At 49.0% G+C, this 18378-nt stretch overlaps 1 protein-coding gene across 1 annotated transcript in view; it reads left to right on the forward strand.

Annotated features, from left to right (window-relative positions):
• Positions 1-14641, forward strand: part of CLIP2 (CAP-Gly domain containing linker protein 2) — a 103453-nt gene extending 88812 nt beyond the window's left edge. The window contains exons 13-16 of the mRNA XM_017867328.1: positions 4625-4708; positions 7369-7525; positions 14232-14400; positions 14537-14641. Coding sequence (XP_017722817.1) covers positions 4625-4708; positions 7369-7525; positions 14232-14400; positions 14537-14641 — 515 coding nt within the window. The remainder of the gene's footprint in view (positions 1-4624; positions 4709-7368; positions 7526-14231; positions 14401-14536) is intronic.
• The last annotated feature ends 3737 nt before the right edge of the window (positions 14642-18378 follow it).

Genomic DNA, 18378 nt, shown 5'->3' on the forward strand with positions numbered 1-18378 from the left:
TTTTTTTTTTAGTAGAGACAGAATTTCACTATGTTGGCCAGGCTGGTCTCATACTCTTGACCTCATGATCTGCCTGCCTCGGCCTCCCAAAGTGCTGGGATTACAGGCATGAGCCACCACACCTGGCTTCTATTTGCATTTCTATTTGTGTCTTTTGACCATTTTTTCTGATTGGGTTATTGATCTTTTTGCTGATTTTTAGAAGCTCTTTATGTATGACATTGCAAACATTCCCCCCCCCCTTTGTTGTTTGCTTTTTGACTTTTTTGTTATGGTGGTGTTGGCCGTGCAGATATTTTAAAAATCAGGCCAGGTACGGTGGCTCACACTTGTAATCCCAGCACTTTGGGAGGCTGAGGTAGGAGAATTGCTTGAACCCAGGAGTTCAAGACCAGTCTGGGCAACATTGAGACTCTGTCTCTACAAAAAATACCCCCCAAAAATATTAGCCAGGTATGGTGGCATGCAGCTATAGTCCCAGGTACTTGCGAAGGTGAGGCGGGAGGATCACTTGAGCCCAGGAAGTGGAGGCTGCAGTGAGCTATGATCATGCTGAGCGACAGAGTGAGACCCTGTCACAAAAAAAAAAAAAAAAAAAAAAAAAAATCAATTCTTTTTTAGTTTTAAAAATGTATCCAGTGCTTTATTCTGGTACTTTTTTGTCCTATTTTCTATGCTGAAATCTCTGATCCATCTATAATGCATCCTTATATAAGGTGTGAAATAAGGATGCATTTTTATTTTTTCCCAAAGAAATACCCACTTATCCCAACGCTGTTTTTGAAAATGGTCATTTTCTCCCCCCAACCCTCATTGATTGTAATTACTAACCTTATTGTCTTTAAATTCACTTATATAATTGACTCTATTTCTGGACTTCTGTTCTATTCCAATGACTTGTTATTCTCTTTATGTGCCAATTCTATAATGTTTTAATTAGTCAAGCTTTGTCTATGTGGTAATTTCTGGCATGGCTTGTTCTTCTCTGCTTTATCAAAATTCTCTTGGCTATTGTTTAAAAATTAAGCTGAAATTAACATAAAATAGACATGTGCAGGTTTGTTATAAAATTAACAAATGAAAAAAATTGGCCGGGCGCAGTGGCTCAAGCCTGTAATCCCAGCACTTTGGGAGGCCGAGACGGGCGGATCACGAGGTCAGGAGATCGAGGCCATCCTGGCTAACACGGTGAAACCCCATCTCTACTGAAAAATACAAAAAACTAGCCGGGCGAGGTGGCGGGCGCCTGTAGTCCCAGCTACTCGGGAGGTTGAGGCAGGAGAATGGTGTAAATCCGGGAGGCGGAGCTTGCAGTGAGCTGACATCTGGCCACTGCACTCCAGCCTGGGCGACAGAGCGAGACTCTGTCTCAAAAAAAAAAAAAAAAAAAAAATTAACACAGCATACAATCAGCCATTTTAAAGCAAACACTTCAATGGCATTTAGCACAGTCAACAATGTACTACACCCAGCACTTCTATCTGGTTTCCAAAACATTCTCATGGCCTGGATGCAGTGGCTCACACCTGTAATCCCAGCACTTTGGGAGGCCCGGGCAGGAGAATTGCTTGAAGTCAGGAGTTAAAGACCAGCCTGGACAACATTGAGAAACCCCATCTCTACAAAAGAAAAGAAAAAGAAATAAAGAAAAAACAAACATTCTCATCACCCCAAAAGGAGAACCCACACCCATTAGCAGTGCTTCGCCATCCTTCTCTCTCCCTAGCCCATCACAACCACTAATTTACTTTCTATCTCTGTGGATTTATCTGTTTGGAACATTTCATATCAGGAGTTTGAGACCAGCCCGGTCAACATCGTGAAACCCCGTCCCTACTAAAAATACAAAAATTATCTGGACATGGTGGTGCGCACCTGTAGTCCCAGCTATGCAGGAGGCTGAGGCAGAGAGAATCACTTGAACCTGGGAGGCAGAGGTTGCAGTGAGCCGAAATTGCACCACTGCACTCCTGCCTGGGTGACAGAGTGAGACTCCATCTCAAAAAACAACAACAATGCTGGACGCGGTGACTCACACCTGTAATTCCAGCACTTTGGGAGGCCGAGGTGGGTGGATTACCTGGGGTCGGGAGTTTGAGACCAGCCTGACCAACATGGAGAAACCCCATCTCTACTAAAAATACAAAATTAGCCGGGTGTGGTGGCACATGCGTGTAATCCCAGCTACTAGGGAGGCTGAGGCAGGAGAATCGCTTGAACCTGGGAGGCGGAGGTTGTGGTGAGCGGAGATCGTGCCACTCTACTTCAGCCTCGGCAACAAGAACGAAACTCCATCTCAAAACAACAACAACAACAACAACAAACCAACAACAATGACAAAACAAAACAAAACGAAAAAGAACCTCATTCTTTTTTGTGACCAAATGATATTCCATTGTATGGACATACCACATTTTGTTGATCCATTCCTCAGTTGATGGGCATTTGGGTTGTTTCTACCCTTTAGCTATTGTGAACAATGCTGCTAAGAACATAGGTGTGCATGTATTTGTTAAGTGCCTGTTTTCAGTGCTTTGGGGTATATACCTAGGAGAGTAGAATGCTAGGTCATATGAGATTTCTTTTTTTTCTTGAGACGGAGTCTCACTCTGTCACCCAGGCTGGAGTGCGGTGGCGCAATCTCAGCTCACTGCAACCTCTGCCTCCCAGGTTCAAGCAATTCTCCTGCCTCAGTCTCCCGAGTAGCTGGGATTACAGGTGCGTGCCACCACTCCTGGCTAATTTTTGTATTTTTAGTAGAGATGGGTTTCGCCATATTGGCCAGACTGGTCTTGAACTCCTGGCCTCAAGCAATCCACCTGCCTCGGCCTCCCAAAGTGCTGGGATAACAGGCATGAGCCACCGCACCTGGCCTCATATGGTAATTCCATGTTTAAATTTTTGAGAAACTGCCAAATTCTTTTGGGTGTTCTTGCTCATTTTAACAAGTGACTTAGAATCGGCACATCTAGTTCCACCAAAATTTAAAATCAGGCTGGGCGCAGTAGCTCACACTGTAATCCCAGGACTTCAGGAGGCTGAGGCAGGAGGATCACTTGAGCCTAGGAGTTCAACACCAGCCCCAGCCTGGGAAACATAGTGAGACCTTGTCTCTTCAAAAAATAAACAATTAGGCTGGGCACGGTGACTCACGCCTATAATCCCAGCACTTTGGGAGGCCGAGGTGGGCGGATCACTTGAGGTCAAAAGTTCATGTCCAGCCTGGAGGACATGGTGAAACCCTGTCTTTACTAAAAATACACACACACAAAAAAGTTAGCCAGGTGTGGTGATGCATGCTTGTAATCCCAGCTACTCAGGAGGCTGAGGCAGGAGAATTTCTTGAACCTGAGTGGTGGAGGTTGCAGTGAGCCGAGACGGCGTCACTGCACTCCAGCCTGGGTGGAGAGTGAGACTCTGTCTCCAAAAAAATAAAAAATAAAAAAGTAAGAATAAAAAGCCAGATGTGGTGGCACATGCCTGTGGTCCCAGCTACTCAGGAGGCTGAGGCAGGAGGATCACTTGAACCCAGGGGGTTGAGGCTACAGTGAGCTGTGATTGCATCACTCCACTCTAGCCTGAGCAACAGAATGAGAACCTGTCTCAAAAAAAAGAAAAAAGTTAAAATCGTGTTGGTATTTTTAGTGGTATTGCATTCCCTTTATAAATTAACTTGCAGAAGGTGGAGATGTTTCCAGGTGCTTGGCATCCATTCTGTCCTTTATGGCCGTGAGGAGCACCCAGGCTTGAATACACATGACTGGTGACCTAGGACACTGTTATTGTTCTTCCTGTTTTTCACTTGAGGGGACTAAGGCTGTGACAGGTTATCTAAGACCATAGTGTCGGGTCCTCTTCTTCTTTTTTTTTTTTTAAGGCAGAGTTTCGCTCTTGTTGTCCAGGCTGGAGTGCAATGGTGTGATCTCGGCTCACCGCAACCTCTGCCTCCCAAGTTCAAGCGATTCTCCTGCCCCAGCCTCCCAAGTAGCTGGGATTACAGGCATGTGCCACCACGCCCGGCTAATTTTGTATTTTTAGTAGAGATAAGGTTTCTCCATGTTGGTCAGGCTGGTCTTGAATTCCCAACCTCAGGTGATCTCAGCCTCCCAAAGTGCTGGGATTACAGACGTGAGCCACCGTGCCTGGCCTCTTTCTTTTTTTCTTTTTTTTCTTTTCGAGACCAAGTCTTGCTCTGTCCAGGCTGGAGTGCAACGGCACTATCTCGGCTCACCACAGCCTCTGCCTCCCGGATTCAAATGATTCTCCTGCCTCAGCCTCCCTAATAGCTGGTATTACAGGCACCTGCCACCACGCCCAGCTAATTTTTGTATTTTTAGTAGAGACGCGGTTTTACCATGTTGGTCTTGAACCCCTGACCTCAGGTGATCCGCCGGCCTCAGCCTCCCAAAATGCTGGGATTACAGGCATGAGCCACCATGCCCGGCTAGTGTCAGGTCCTCTTCTCCAGGGCGGGTTACCCAGCGAGATGGCTGGAGTGAGGAAGAACTTGGACCCTGGAGGCCAAGTGTGACCCCGTCACAGAGCTTCTATGGGAGGGCCACAGCCCTACCCACTGCTGCTTTGGTCCAGGATCATTGATGCTTCTCTCTCCTCTCTCCCCTAGGCCTGCAGGACAAGCTGAACAAGAGGGACAAAGAGGTGACAGCCTTGACCTCCCAGATGGAGATGCTCAGGGCCCAAGTAAGTGGTAAGTCTCCCTCCCGCAGGGCAGATGCGGGGGGCTTTCACTGGGGCCGTGCCACTTCAGTTGCCAATTAAGCATGGAGTGGGTCAGTGCCTGGCTCAGGGTCCCCTCCCCGACTCTGCTTTGAGAAGAAAAGGGCTGGCCGGGCGTGGTGGCTCATGCCTGTAATCCCAGCACTTTGGGAGGCTGAGGCGGGCAGATCACCTGAGGTCAGGAGTTCAAGACCAGCCTGGCCAACATGGTGAAACCCCATCTCTACTAAAAATACAAAAATTAGTCGGGTATGGTGGCTCACACCTGTAATCCCAGCTACTCGGGAGGCTGAGGCAGGAGAATCGCTTGAACCCGGGAGGTGGAGCTCCCAGTGAGCTGAGATGGCGCCACTGCTCTCCAGCCTGGGCAACAGAGCGAGACTCCTCAAAAAACAAAGAAAGAAAGAAAGGAAAGAGAGAAAGAAAGAAAAGGGCTAGGGCCAGGTCACCTGCACCAGACAGACGTGTACCTGGGGAGCAGTGAGTGGCCCACACACAGTCCATTCTATAATGCCTCCCCACCAGATTCTGTCCCCAGAGCCCACTCTGTGTTCTCTGCACCCTGAAATTCTATCCCAGGTTCCCTCTTGCTGATCCTGAAGACTTTCTGGTTTCTCTCTCTCTCTTTTTTGGTTTTTGTTTTTGAGACAGGGTCGCACTCTGTCACCCAGGCTGGAGTACGGTGGTGCATCTCAGTTCACTGAAACCTCCATTTCCCGGGTTCAAGCAATTCTCCTGCCTCAGCCTCCTGAGTAGCTGGGGTTACAGGCACGCACCACCATGCCCAGCTAATTTTTGTTTTTTTTTTTTTGAGACCGAGTCTCACTCTGTCACCCAGGCTGGAGTGCAGTGTGCAATCTAGGCTCACTGCAAGCTCGCCTCCCAGGTTCATGCCATTCTCCTGTCTCAGCCTCCTGAGTAGCTGGGACTACAGGCGCCCACCACCACGCCCGGCTAATTTTTTTGTGTTTTTGGTAGAGACGAGATTTCACCATGTTAGCCAGGATGTTCTCGATCTCCTGACCTCGTGATCCGCCCACCTCGGCCTCCCAAAGTGCTGGGATTACAGGCGTGAGCCACCACGCCCAGCCGTGGCCCTGCTTCTTGTTCACCAGAACGCCAGTGGTGGTGGGCATGAGACAGCCCCCCTTCTCGGAAATGGTTGCCACCCTCACTTCTGTCCATCCCCCAGTACAAGGCAGAATTGGTCCCAAAAAAGGTCAGTGGACCTCAGACTCCTCCAAGGTCATGGTGAAGGTGAAGCTTTTCCTCATCCAGGCAACAGCGTAAACACACGTGTGGTCCCGCTCCCCACACCAGGAGCCCAAGCGGCTGCTGTGCTTGATGATTACTGATCTGTTTATTGTACCTGTTCTCTCAGGCCCCTTGCCACCTGCCTTGTAGGGACAATTCAGACCAATGGTGCTTTTAAAATTATGCAGTGGAGGCCATGCGCAGTGCTCATGCCTATAATCCCAGCATTTTGGGAGGCCGAGGAGGGAGGATTGCTTGAGGCCAGGGGTTGAAGACCAGCCTATGAAACATGGTGAGGCCTCATTTCTACAAAACATAGAAATTTTGGCCGGGCCTGGGCATGGTGGCTCACGTCTATAATCCCAACACTTTGGGAGGCCTAGGCGGGTGGATCACTTGAAGTCAGGAGTTTGAGACCAGCCTGGCCAACATGGTGAAACCCCATCTCTACTAAAAATACAAAAAAAATTAGCTGAGCATGGTGGCGCATGCCTGTAATCCCAGCTACTCAGGAGGCTGAGGCAGGAGAGTCACTTGAATCTGGGAGGTAGGGGTTGCAGTAAGTAGAGATTGTGCCACTGCATGCCAGCCTGGTGGCAGAATGAGACTCCGTCAGAAAAAAAAAAATTAACCAGGCGTGGTAGTGGGTGCCTGCAATCTTAGCTACTCAGGAGGCTGAGGCAGGATAATTGCTGGAACCCGGGAGGCAGAGGTTGCAGTGAGCCAAGATGGTGCCATTGCACTTCCAGGCCGACAACAGCAAGATTCCATCTCAAAAAAAAAAATTTGACCGGACATCGTGGCTCACATCTGTAATTCCAGCACTTTGGGAGGCTGAGTCCAGTGGATTTTTTGAGCTCAGGGGTTCAAGACCAGCCTGGCCAACATGGCGAAACCCCATCTCTAATAAATATACAAAAATTAGCCAGGTGTGGTGGCGCATGGCTGTAGTCCCAGCTACTTGGGAGGTTGAGGCAGGAGAATTGCTTGAACCCAGGAGACGGAGGTTGTAGTGAGCCAAGATTGCACCACTGCATTCCAGCCTGGGTGACAGAGTGAGACTTTGTCTCCAAAAAACTCTGCCGGGTATGGTGGTGCACTCCTGTGGTCCTAGCTACTCTGGAGGCTGAGGCAGGAGGATGGCTTGAGCCCAGGAGTTGGAGGCTGCAATGAGCTATGATTGTGCCACTGCACTCCAGTCTGGGTGACAGAGCAAGACCCTATCTCTAAAAAAAAAACCCTCAAAACTATGCAGTGGCATATGTCACCTTCATCCCCTGGGAGAATCAGCATCCTGCCCAGGGCTTTGCCCTTGGGTGGGACAGAAGCTCATGTGTTCCCAATCCTCTTCCTCCCTTCCCTGCCGGCTGACCCCAGCACTGGAGAGCAAGTGTAAGTCGGGCGAGAAGAAGGTGGACGCCCTCCTGAAGGAGAAGCGGCGCCTGGAGGCGGAGCTGGAGACCGTGTCCCGGAAGACTCACGATGCCTCGGGCCAACTGGTTCTCATCAGCCAGGAGCTGCTGCGGAAGGAGCGGTGAGGCGACCGTGGGGCCGGCTGGGTCCTCCCTGTGTCCCTGGCCTTTGCTCCACTTCTTGACATTAGCTCATGTTATCTCGGGGCAGAGAGGGGCAGAGCTGGTGGGCCAGGTGGCTGATCACCAGCAATCACCCTGTTCTCCTCTAAACTCCGACAAAGTCTCCAAAGCCTCCACACGGTTCTCCAAGCAGAGCATGCAGAAAAGAGTAGGGCCAGGCACAGTGGCTCATGCCTGTAATCCCAGCACTTTGGGAGCCTGAGGCAGGAGGATTGAGCCCAGGAGTTCAAGACTAGCCTGGGCAACATAGTGAGACCCCATCTCTAAAAATAAATAAATAAATAAAATTAAGCTGGGTGCAGTGGCTCATGCCTGTAATCCCAGCACTTTGGGAGGCCGTGGCAGCCAGATCACCTGAGGTCAGGGGTTTAAGACCAGGCTGGCCAAAATGGTGAAACCCCGTTTCTACTAAAAATACATAAATTAGCTGGGTGTAGTGGTGTGTGCCTGTAGTCCCAGCTACTTGGGAGGCTGGGGCATGAGAATTCCTTGAACCCAAGAGGAGGAGGCTGCAGTGAGCTGAGATCGTGCCACTGCATTCCAGCCTGGGTGACAGAGCAAGACTCCATCTCAAAAAAATAAAGCTTTTGTTTTTGTTTGTTTGTTTTTTGCCAAGCCTGGTGGTATGCACCAATGGTCCTAACTACTTGGGAAGCTGAGGCAGGATGAGCTCTTGAGCCCAGGAGTTCCAGGCTGCAGTGAGCTATGTCGCACCGCTGCACTCCAGCTGGGGCCATAGAGCAAAACCCTATCTCTTAAAAAAAAGAAAGAAAGAAAAGATTAATGCCTCCCAAAATGTTTGGTCTCAGGGACCCCTTTAAACTCCTAAAAATTATTGAGGATCCCCAAAGACCTTTTGTTTTTTCTATATTTACCACATTAGAATTAAGACTGAAATATTTTAAGATACGAATCCATCTTAAAATAAGAAGCCAGGCTGGGCATGGTGGCTCACTCCTGTAATCCCAGCACTTTAGAAGGCTGAGGCAGGGGGATCACTTGAGCCAAGGAGTTTGAGACCAGCCTGGTAAAACCCCGTCTCTACCCAAAATACAAAATTTAGCTGGGCATGGTAGCACACACCTGTAATCCCAGCTACTCAGGAGGTTGAGGTGGGAGGATCACCTTAGGTGGGAAGTCAAGGCTGCAGTGAGCCAAGGTCTCGCTACTGCACTCCAGCCTGGGCGGTGGCAGTAAGACCCTGTCTCAAAAAATAAAATAATAACCCAATTGCATGTAACATAAGTAGCATGCTTTTGATAAAAAGTAACTATTTTCTGGCCAGGGCGGGGTGGCTCATGCCTGTAATCCCAGCACTTTGGGAGGTCAAGGTGGGCAGATCACCTGAGGTCAGGAATTCAAGACCAGCCTGCCCAACATGGCAAAACTCCGTCTCTACTAAAAATACAAAACATTAGCCAGGCATGGTGGCGTGTGCCTGTAATCCCAGCTACTCAGGAGGCTGAGTCAGGAGAATCGCTTGAACCCGGGAGGCGGAGCTTGCAGTGAGCCGAGATTGTGCCATTGCATTCCACCCTGGGTGACAGAGTGAGACTCCGTCTCAAAAAAAAAAAAAAAAAAGTAACTATTTTCCAAAACAAAAAATATTTGCTGGGAAGAGTGGCATTATTTTAAATTTTTGCAAAATCCTTAAATATTGGGCTTAAAAGGAGAAACTAGATTCTTGCATCTTTTTCCATGTTCCATCTTTGCAATTTGCTCTTTTGGTTGAACTATGTTCTAAAAATCTGACCTTACATAGATACGTAGTTAGAAAAGAAAGGAGTATTTGAATATCCTTTTCAGATCATGGTTAGTATGTCTACTAGCCCCAGGAGAAACCTATCGTACTCTGAAGAGAAGTAATGAAAATAGCTTTATTATTATTATGAAAATAGTTTTGAGCCATAGATCCCTTGAAAAGGTCTTAAGGGATCCACTGGGATTTCCCCAGACCACACTTTAGCATCCAATGAGCTAGATTCAGTCTATGGACATGGTTTGTGTGGTCCCTATGAGCCTTTAAGAAATTAGACTAACATTTAAAAATCAGAAGATGGGGCTGGGCGCCATGCTTCACTCCTGTAATCCTAGGACTCTGGGAGGCCAAGGCGGGCAGATCACTTGAGCTCAGGAGCTTGAGACCAGCCTGGTCAACATGGTGAAACCCCATCTCTACTAAAAATACAAAAGTTAGCCAGGCATAATGGTACACACCTGTAGTCCCAGCTACTCAGGAGGCTGACGCCGGAGAGTCACTTGAACCTGGGAGGCGGAGGTTGCAGTGAGTCGAGACCGTGCCACTGCACTCCAGCCTGGGCGACAGAGTGAGACTGTCTCCAAAAAAAAAAAAAAAAAGTTAATTAAATAAAATAAAAATCAGATGTTACAAAAAATCCAGATTTCTCCACATTCCCTTAGAAAATGGGAAGATCTGGCCAGGCATGGTGGCTCACACCTGAAATCCCAGCACTTTGGGAGGCGGAGACCGGAGGATCACTGGAGCTCAGGAGTTCAAGACCAGCCTGGGCAACATAGCAAGACCCCATCTCTACAAAAAAAAAAAAAAAAGAAAAATAGCTGGGCATGGAGCACACGCCAGTAGTCCCAGCTACTCAGGAGGCTGCAGTAGTAGGATTACTTGGGCCCAGGAGGTCGAGGCTCAGTGAGCCATGATCACACCACAGACTGGGCGACAGAGTGAGACCCTGTCTCAAAAAGTAGTAAATAGCCGGGCGCGGTGGCTCAAGCCTGTAATCCCAGCACTTTGGGAGGCCAAGACGGGTGGACACGAGGGTCAGCGAGTTAGAACCATCCTGGCTAACAAGTGAAACCCTCGTCTCTACTAAAAATTTTAGCAAAAAGCTAAGCCGGGCGAGGTGGGGGTGCCTGTAGTCAAGCTATCGGGAGGCTGAGGCAGGAGAATGGCGTAACCGGGAGCGGAGCTTGCAGTGAGCTGAGATCCGGCCCCACTGCGACTCACCTGGGCGACAGAGCGAGACTCCCTGTCTCAAAAAAAAAAAAAAAAAAAAAGTCGGTAAATAAAAGCGAGTGCGGTGGCTCACGCCTGGTAATCCCACGCACTTTGGGAGGCCGAGGCAGGTGATCACCTGAGCCAGGAGTTCGAGACAGCCCTGGCCAACGATGGTGAATCTGTATCTACTAAAAATACAAAATTAGCCAGTGTGTGGCTGAGCCAGCATGTAATCCCAGCTACTTGAGGCAGGAGAATTGCTTGAACTTAGGAGGCGGAGGTTGTAGTGAGCCGAGGTCGTGCCATTGCACTCCAGCCTGGGCAACAATAGTGAAACTCTGCCTCAATAATAATAAGAATAATAAATTGGCCAGGTGCGGTGGCTCATGGCTGTAATCCCAGCACTTTGGGGGGCCGAGGCGGGCGGATCACGAGGTCAGGAGATCGAAACCATCCTGGCTAACACGGTGAAACCCCGTCTCTACTAAAAATGCAAAAAACTAGCCGGGCATAGTGGCGGGCGCCTATAGTCCCAGCTACTCGGGAGGCTGAGGCAGAAGAATGGCGTAAACCCGGGAGGCGGAGCTTGCAGTGAGCCGAGATCGCGCCACTGCACTCTAGCTTGGGACAGAGCGAGACTCCGTCTCAAAAAGAAAAGAAAAAAAATACATAATAATAAATAAAATTAAAAAAATAATAAATGGCAAGACCTGACAACACAGGGCAGACTTCCGGCATGGCAGTCACCCCAGCATAGTTGGGAGCCCCTGCCCCCTTCTGATGGTCGTGGGCCCCGTGAGTCTCCTGGGGAGGCCCCACTTTCCCTTCATTATTTTTCTTACTCCCAATTCCTGGACAGGGTCCCCCAGCCCTTTTTTTTTTTCTTTTGAGGCGGAGTCTTACTTTGTCACCCAGGCTGGAGTGCAGTGGCGTGATCTCAGGTCACTGCAACCTCCACCTCCTGGGTTCAAGCGATTCTCCTGCCTCAGCCTCCCGAGTAGCTGGGATTACAGGCGCCTGCCACCATGCCCGGCTAATTTTTAGTAAGGACAGGGTTTCATTATGTTGGCCAGGCTGGTCTCCAACTCCTAACCTCTAATGATTTGCCTGCCTCTGCCTCCCTAAGTGCTGGGAGTACAAGCGTGAGCCACTGCGCGGGCCCAGCATTTGCACTTCAACCCAAGTTAAAGGAATCTCTTTGAAGCATAGACATCCTTTTGTAAAAGAAGAAACGCTATCTCCTTTCCTTCTACACAGAGTACGAGTTGCTCTAGCTACATTTGCTACAAATCTAGCACCTTTCTAGAAACTAGCCCTGCCCAGGAGGGAAACAGATGCAATGAGGCAATCTGCGAATTTTCCAGAACAACACCGCCCTCTGCAGATGCCGCTTGTGCCTTTTCCAGTAGGAACAAATCAGCCAGGCCCCTGGCCAGGGTTCCAGGGCTGCCTTCCCTCCTCTGTCTCCCATCCTAAGTGGATAAGTTATTCTTGGTGCCCAGCCTGGTCTCACCTTCTCTGAGGAAGCTTTCTGCTCTTTCTCAGCCGCAGGATGCCCCTCTGCTGAGTCCGATAGAACTTCTTGGAGTTTTGGGTCTTCATCCGTTGTCTATGAATTTTCCCTGTCATCTGAAGCCACATTTCCTCTTTCCCAGAGCCTGGACTCTTGCCCATCTCCCTGCTGTCAGCGTTTTCCTTCCATCCTTCAGCTATCATCAGTTATGAGATTCCTCCCTTCTGGGATACCTTCTTTTTTCTTCTTCTTCTTTTTTTTTTTTTTTTTTTTTTTTTGAGACGGAGTCTTGCTCTGTGACCCAGACTGGAGTGCAGTGGCATGATCTTAGCTCAATGCAACCTCTGCCTCCTGGGTTCAAGCAATTCTCCTGCCCCAGCCTCCCAAGTAGCTGGAATTACAGGCATACAGGCATGCTCCACCACGCCCGGCTTGTATGTTTAGTAGACACAGGATTTCACCATATTGACAGGCTGGTCTTGACTCCTAACCTCAAGTAATCTGCCCGCCTTGGCCTCCCAAAGTGCTGGGATTACAGGCATGCACTACCACATCCAGCTAATTTTTGTATTTTTAGTAGGTACGGGGTTTTGCTATGTTGGCCAGGCTGGTCTCAAACTCCTGACCTCAGGTGATCTGTCCTCCTCAGCCTCCCAAAGTGCTGGGATTACAGGCATGAGCCACCATGCCCGGCCAGAGACACCTTCTTTTTGGTTATTTTGCTAAGTCCAGTCCATTCTTCAAGGCTTAGCACATTGTCACCTCTTCCTTGAAGCCTTTCTTGATTGATACAGGCCACTGTGGGCTTCTCTACACTCCTGCAGTGCTTAGGATGGAGGTGGGAGATCAGCTAGGAATGCTTTGTTGACAGTGATGTCACATCCATCAAACAGCAGATTAAACTAGTAGAGATTTCCTTTTCTTACATAACAAGAAATCTGGAGGTAGCTGTGACTGGCAGTTGGTTCAGCAGCTTAAGATCTCAGTGCCAACACTTTAGGAGTGCTCCTTGCCTCATGGTTGCAAGGTGGCTGCTGAAGGTCCAGCCATCACATCATACATCATAGCAGGAAGGAAGAGGAAGGGGAAGGGAGCCATGCCAGCAGATTTCCTCTGTTCTCTACCTGTGGCCACCTAGTAAGGGAGTTTTCCCCTCTGTAGTAGTTGCAGGCAAGGGAAAAGGCTGGGGCACAGGGGTGTGTGTGCTCCTGCCTGTGCCCATGGCAGGCATTACCAATCAATCACTGCACTATTTCCTGCAGACCCCAAATGTGCAGGACCATTCTCATCATAGTACTCCAGGTAGCTCCTGTCAGTTGATTAAGAGGTGACATGGGAAATAAAACCTATTTGACATCAGATATTTAAAATGTCTTGCTGGCCAGGGATGGTGGCTCATACCTGTAATCCCAGCACTTTGGGAAGCTAAGGTGGGAGGATCACTTGAGGCCAGGAGTTTGAGACGAGCCTGGGAAACATAGCAAGACCCTGTCTCTATTTTTAAAACAAAGATAAAATGTCTTGCCTCATGAGATTTATGGGGTAAATGTTTTGGGGTTGTGTGTGTGTGTGTGTGTGTGTGTGTGTTTTAATTAAACAAATATATTGTCTTTTCTTTAAAAAAATTATTGTTTATTTATTTTTTTGAGACAGTCTTGCTCTGTCGCCCAGGCTGGAGTGCAATGGCACGATCTTGGCTCACTGCAACTTCCACCTCCCAGGTTCAAGTGATTCTCCTGCCTCAGTTGCCCAAGTAACTGAGATTATAGGCTCCCACCACCACGACTGGCTAATTTTTGTATTTTTAGTAGAGATGGGGTTTCACCATGTTGGCCAGGCTGTCTCAAACTCCTGAACTCAAATGATCCGCCCACCTCAGCCTCCCAAAGCGCTGGGATTACAGGCGTGAGCCACCGTGCTTTGCACTCCCCCCAGAACAACTTTAAACGGTATTCTAGGAAAGATCAAGTCCTCAGGACTATTCCAACCCCAAATCCTGGCCCCTCTTGGGCTTGGTTGAATTGTGTCTACTGTGGCCCCTCGTGGCACAGATGCCATAGTAGCTGGTCAGCCCCTGGACACTTGGCAAATTGCTAGAGTGTGGGAGCTGGAGGAGCCGGGGCTGAGTGCAGTGGTTCTGTGCCTGTCTCACCCCCAGGAGCCTGAATGAACTGCGGGTGTTGCTGCTGGAGGCCAATCGTCACTCCCCAGGGCCGGAGAGGGACCTGAGCCGTGAGGTGCACAAGGCTGAGTGGCGGATCAAGGAGCAGAAACTCAAGGATGACATCCGGGGCCTGCGTGAAAAGCTGACCGGGCTGGTATGTGGGGTAGGGGTGGCCTAAGGGCAGGGGCACTAGTCCAGGTGGGGCTGGGATAACCTTGCTGTCAGGCCGTAGAGACTGGAGACCTCCTGGAATGACCCCAGGGACAGCTGAGTGACAGTGAGGATTTGAAATCTTCTAGGACCATAGTCAGGTGGAGGGACCCTGGCTAGCCACTTTTGCAGACATCATGGCTGCCTACGTGGCAGTCCGTGTGATACAGTGCAAAGGAAAACTTCGTATCTGACCTATCCAGAGGCAGGATGAGTCAATACAGGTAATGAGCTCCCTGTGCAAAGGAGTAATCAACCACAAGCCAGTGGTTCCTTGCTCAGGGTCCTGCAGTGAGGCTTCACACATCAGTCTCAGGAAGGAGATGAGAACTTGAAAGTCTATAGCAGGCCTGGGATTCTGGGAGCCTGAGATTTCTTTATTTTATTTTATTTATTTATTTATTTTTTGAGATGGAGTCTCGCTCTGTCGCCCAGGCTGGAGTGCAGTGGCGCAATCTCAGCTCATTGTAAGTTCCACCTCCCAGGTTCATGCCATTCTCCTGCCTCAGCTTCCTGAGTAGCTGGGACTACAGGCGCCTGCCACCATGCCTGGCTAATTTTTTTGTATTTTTAGAAGAGACGGGGTTTCACCATGTTAGGCAGGATGGTCTCGAACTCCTGACCCTGTGATCCACCTGCCTCGGCCTCCCAAAGTGCTGGGATTACAGGCATGAGCCACCACGCCCGGCTGAGATTTCTTTTCTGTTATGAATAGGAACCTGACTTCACTGAGTCTGCAGAGACTGGGGTTGGGGTAGGCAGGTGATGCTGGTAGCATAGGACAGGACCATCCCCATCCCTTGGCCAGGCCTGGCGGCTCACACCTGTAATCCCAGCACTTTGGGAGGCTGAGGCAGGTGGATCACTTGAGGTCAAGAGTACAAGACAGCTTGGCCAACGTGGTGAAACCCCATCTCTACTAAAAATACAAAAATTAGCCAGGCATGGTGGTGTGCGCCTGTAATCCCAGCTACTTGGGAGGTTGGGGCAGGAGAATCACTTGAACCCAGGAGGCGTAGGTTGGTGTGAGCTGAGATTGCACCACCGTACTCCAGCCTGGGTGACAGAGTGAGACTTCATCTTAAAAAAAAAAAAAAAAAAAAAAAAAAAAACCATCCCATCCGTATCCATCCTCCTGTGATGAGCACTCAGGACAAGCCTGTGCCTGGTCAATGTCACAATATGGAGGGCGTGGGGTCCAGGAGGACAGGCCCTTGTCTGAGAAAGCTGCCCTGAAGCCCCCACCACCCTCCTGCCCAGCCACTGGGCTCAGCCACTGCGGAGGTGATGGAAGGAGAGCAGGGCCCAGCCCTGGGCAAGGGGATGGTTCACAGGCTGGAGGGAGGGCCTCAGCTCCCGCATATCCGGGAGCAGGCCCTTGGCCCTCAGTGTTCAGGGATAAAGAGCATCACTCTGGTCACACACCCAGACTGTGGCTGTGGGGAATCACTGAGTCCTGCCGGCCTTCAAGTCCTGGCTTATCTGGCTAGCAGGGGTTTGGTGGCTGCGCCCTCTGTGGTCCCTGTGGCTCAACAGAAGATAAGCCCCTGGGGTTGGCACGGACTGGGGAGTCTTGAATCCCCCCAGGGGCTTCCCCAGAGCCTTGTAGGAGTGGGCAGTGCTGAGCTCACACTCGTGCCCACGGGGCACAGGTTGGTCAAGTTTACTTGGGAACTGGCGGCCTCTGCCTCCAGAGTAGCCTCTTGTCTTGTCACCTCCCTGCACTGTGTCCACGGGAGAACTTGGGAAACCTTGGTGGGTGGGTAGAAGCCTCTTGATTTCAGGAGGGAGGTTCTGTTGAGAGGAAGTTTGGAGGGTCAGAGTAGACAGGACTGGGCAGTGCTGAAGGATGGAGTTTGTGCAGGAGAGAGGCTGGTAGGCCTTGGGGCAGGTACAGCTCTGGGTGCCATGGTGGAGGTGACTATGGAGAAGAGGAACCTTATAAGACAGTTGGGTGGGGGCGGTGTAAGAAGAAGGGTGCCAGGTACGGTGGCTCATGCCTATAATCCCACCACTTTGGGAGGCCAAGTTGGGAGGATGGCTTGAGGTCAGGAGTTCAAGACCAGCCTGGCCCTCATAACAAGACCCCATCTCTACAAAAAAAAATTTAAAAATTAGCCAAGTGTGGTGGCATGCTCTGTAGTATCAGCTACTTGGGAGGCTGAGGTGGGAGGATCACTTGAGCCCAGGAATTGGAGGCTGTAATGAGCTGTGATTGCACCATTGCACTCCAGCCTGCACAATAGAGTGAGACTCAGTCTTTTTCTTGGGGTTGGGGGGAGAGGTGGGGACCGAGTCTCACTCTGTCGCCCAGGCTGGAGTGCAGTGGCATGATCTCGGCCCACTGCAACCTCCACTTCCCGGGTTCAAGTGATTCTCCTGCCTCAGCCTCCTGAGTAGCTGGGATTAGAGGTGTCCGCCACCACGCCAGCTAATTTTTGTATTTTTAGTAGAAACGGGGTTTCACCATGTTGGCCAGGCTGGTCTTGAACTCCTGACCTCAGGTGATCTGCCCGCCTCAGCCTCCCAAAGTTCTGGGATTATAGGCATGAGCCACCATGCCCAGCCAATTTCTTACCCCATTCTTCACCTCACACCTGCTTTATATACAGTAGAAACAGCTATGATTCTGCCTCATCCTGAGCATTGATAATGACAGTGAGGGTGAGAGAGGAGAAAGGTGACAAGACAGTGGCACTGGCAAGGGAACTCCCTCACTTCTTTCTCTGCACTCCCCACTATCATTCTAATCACTTCTCCTATGACAGGTTCCTTTTTTCTGTTTTAGCCTTTAGACCTGGAATACACAACAGACATGGAGGAGAACATTCTGTCTAAATGACAGGCGTGTTGCATGAGGGTGCAAGAATAAGATCATAGTCTTCAGTATTGGTGTCTAGAAATTATTATGGTTCCTTATTTTTGCTCAAATGTTAATAGATGGTTAATGATCATTCAGGTTGAAGAAAACGTAAAGTAAGTAGAGTATTGTTTTAGTTATGTGCTATGTGTTCGGAAGACAAGGAATACATGACTAGACACACATAGCAAGTTACACAGGCACATATGACTCACTGTTGTAGCACTTCAGACAGTTCCAAGACACAGAGAGGTATGCAGACGTTATGCCCCAAAGGAAGAAATGCTTATTGCTGTTTTTCTTTTTCATATTTGAGGGGTTCTTTCAGGACTATCTCAATTCCTTATCTATCAAAGAATTGGAAAGAACTTCAGTCATAAACCAATGAAATATTTCAGTTGGTGAATTGAAGGTAATAAAATGGATGATTGCCCAAATTGTCCTTTGCTGTAAATTATTCCAGAGATCTAGATTACGTCAGCCAAAGATATTGATCACAATGCTGAGAGGTTTATAACTACTATTGACTTACTATGTGACCCCGGGGCAGAAATCTAGGAAAATTGCAAAAGCATATCTACTGTAATGAAAAGCCCATCATTAATAGGACTTACTATCTTGTCATCCAACTAGTACTATGTTGGCTTCAAGGCAAATATTTAACAAACATTTGAAACCGAAAGCACTTCTGTCTTCTCCCTTTTATCTTCCATTGATGTTCCCGAGCTATTCTGATGAATGTATTTTTGTTCTTATCAATAAAACATGTAGGTTAAAATAAGCAAATATATTTATAATTATTAGTGTATATAAATTAGCATCCAAATATTCAAATAGCTCCTACTCCTTTATTATTACTCTCATTATTTTAATAAAGAGTTAGCTCCTCATATAGACCAGTTTAGAACAGGGCTCAAGTCCAATTCTCCTGGGTAGTTAAACCCTAACTTTTCAAGCATTTTAAAAACAATTTTCCCCCTTTTTTTTTTTTTTTTTTTTTTTTTTTCTGAGATGGACTCTCTCTCTGTCATCCAAGCTGGAGTGCAGTGATGCGATCTCAGCTCACTGCAA

This window comes from Rhinopithecus bieti, unplaced genomic scaffold (assembly GCF_001698545.2).
Source record: "Rhinopithecus bieti isolate Rb0 unplaced genomic scaffold, ASM169854v2 scaffold_3858, whole genome shotgun sequence".
NCBI lineage: Eukaryota > Metazoa > Chordata > Mammalia > Primates > Cercopithecidae > Rhinopithecus > Rhinopithecus bieti.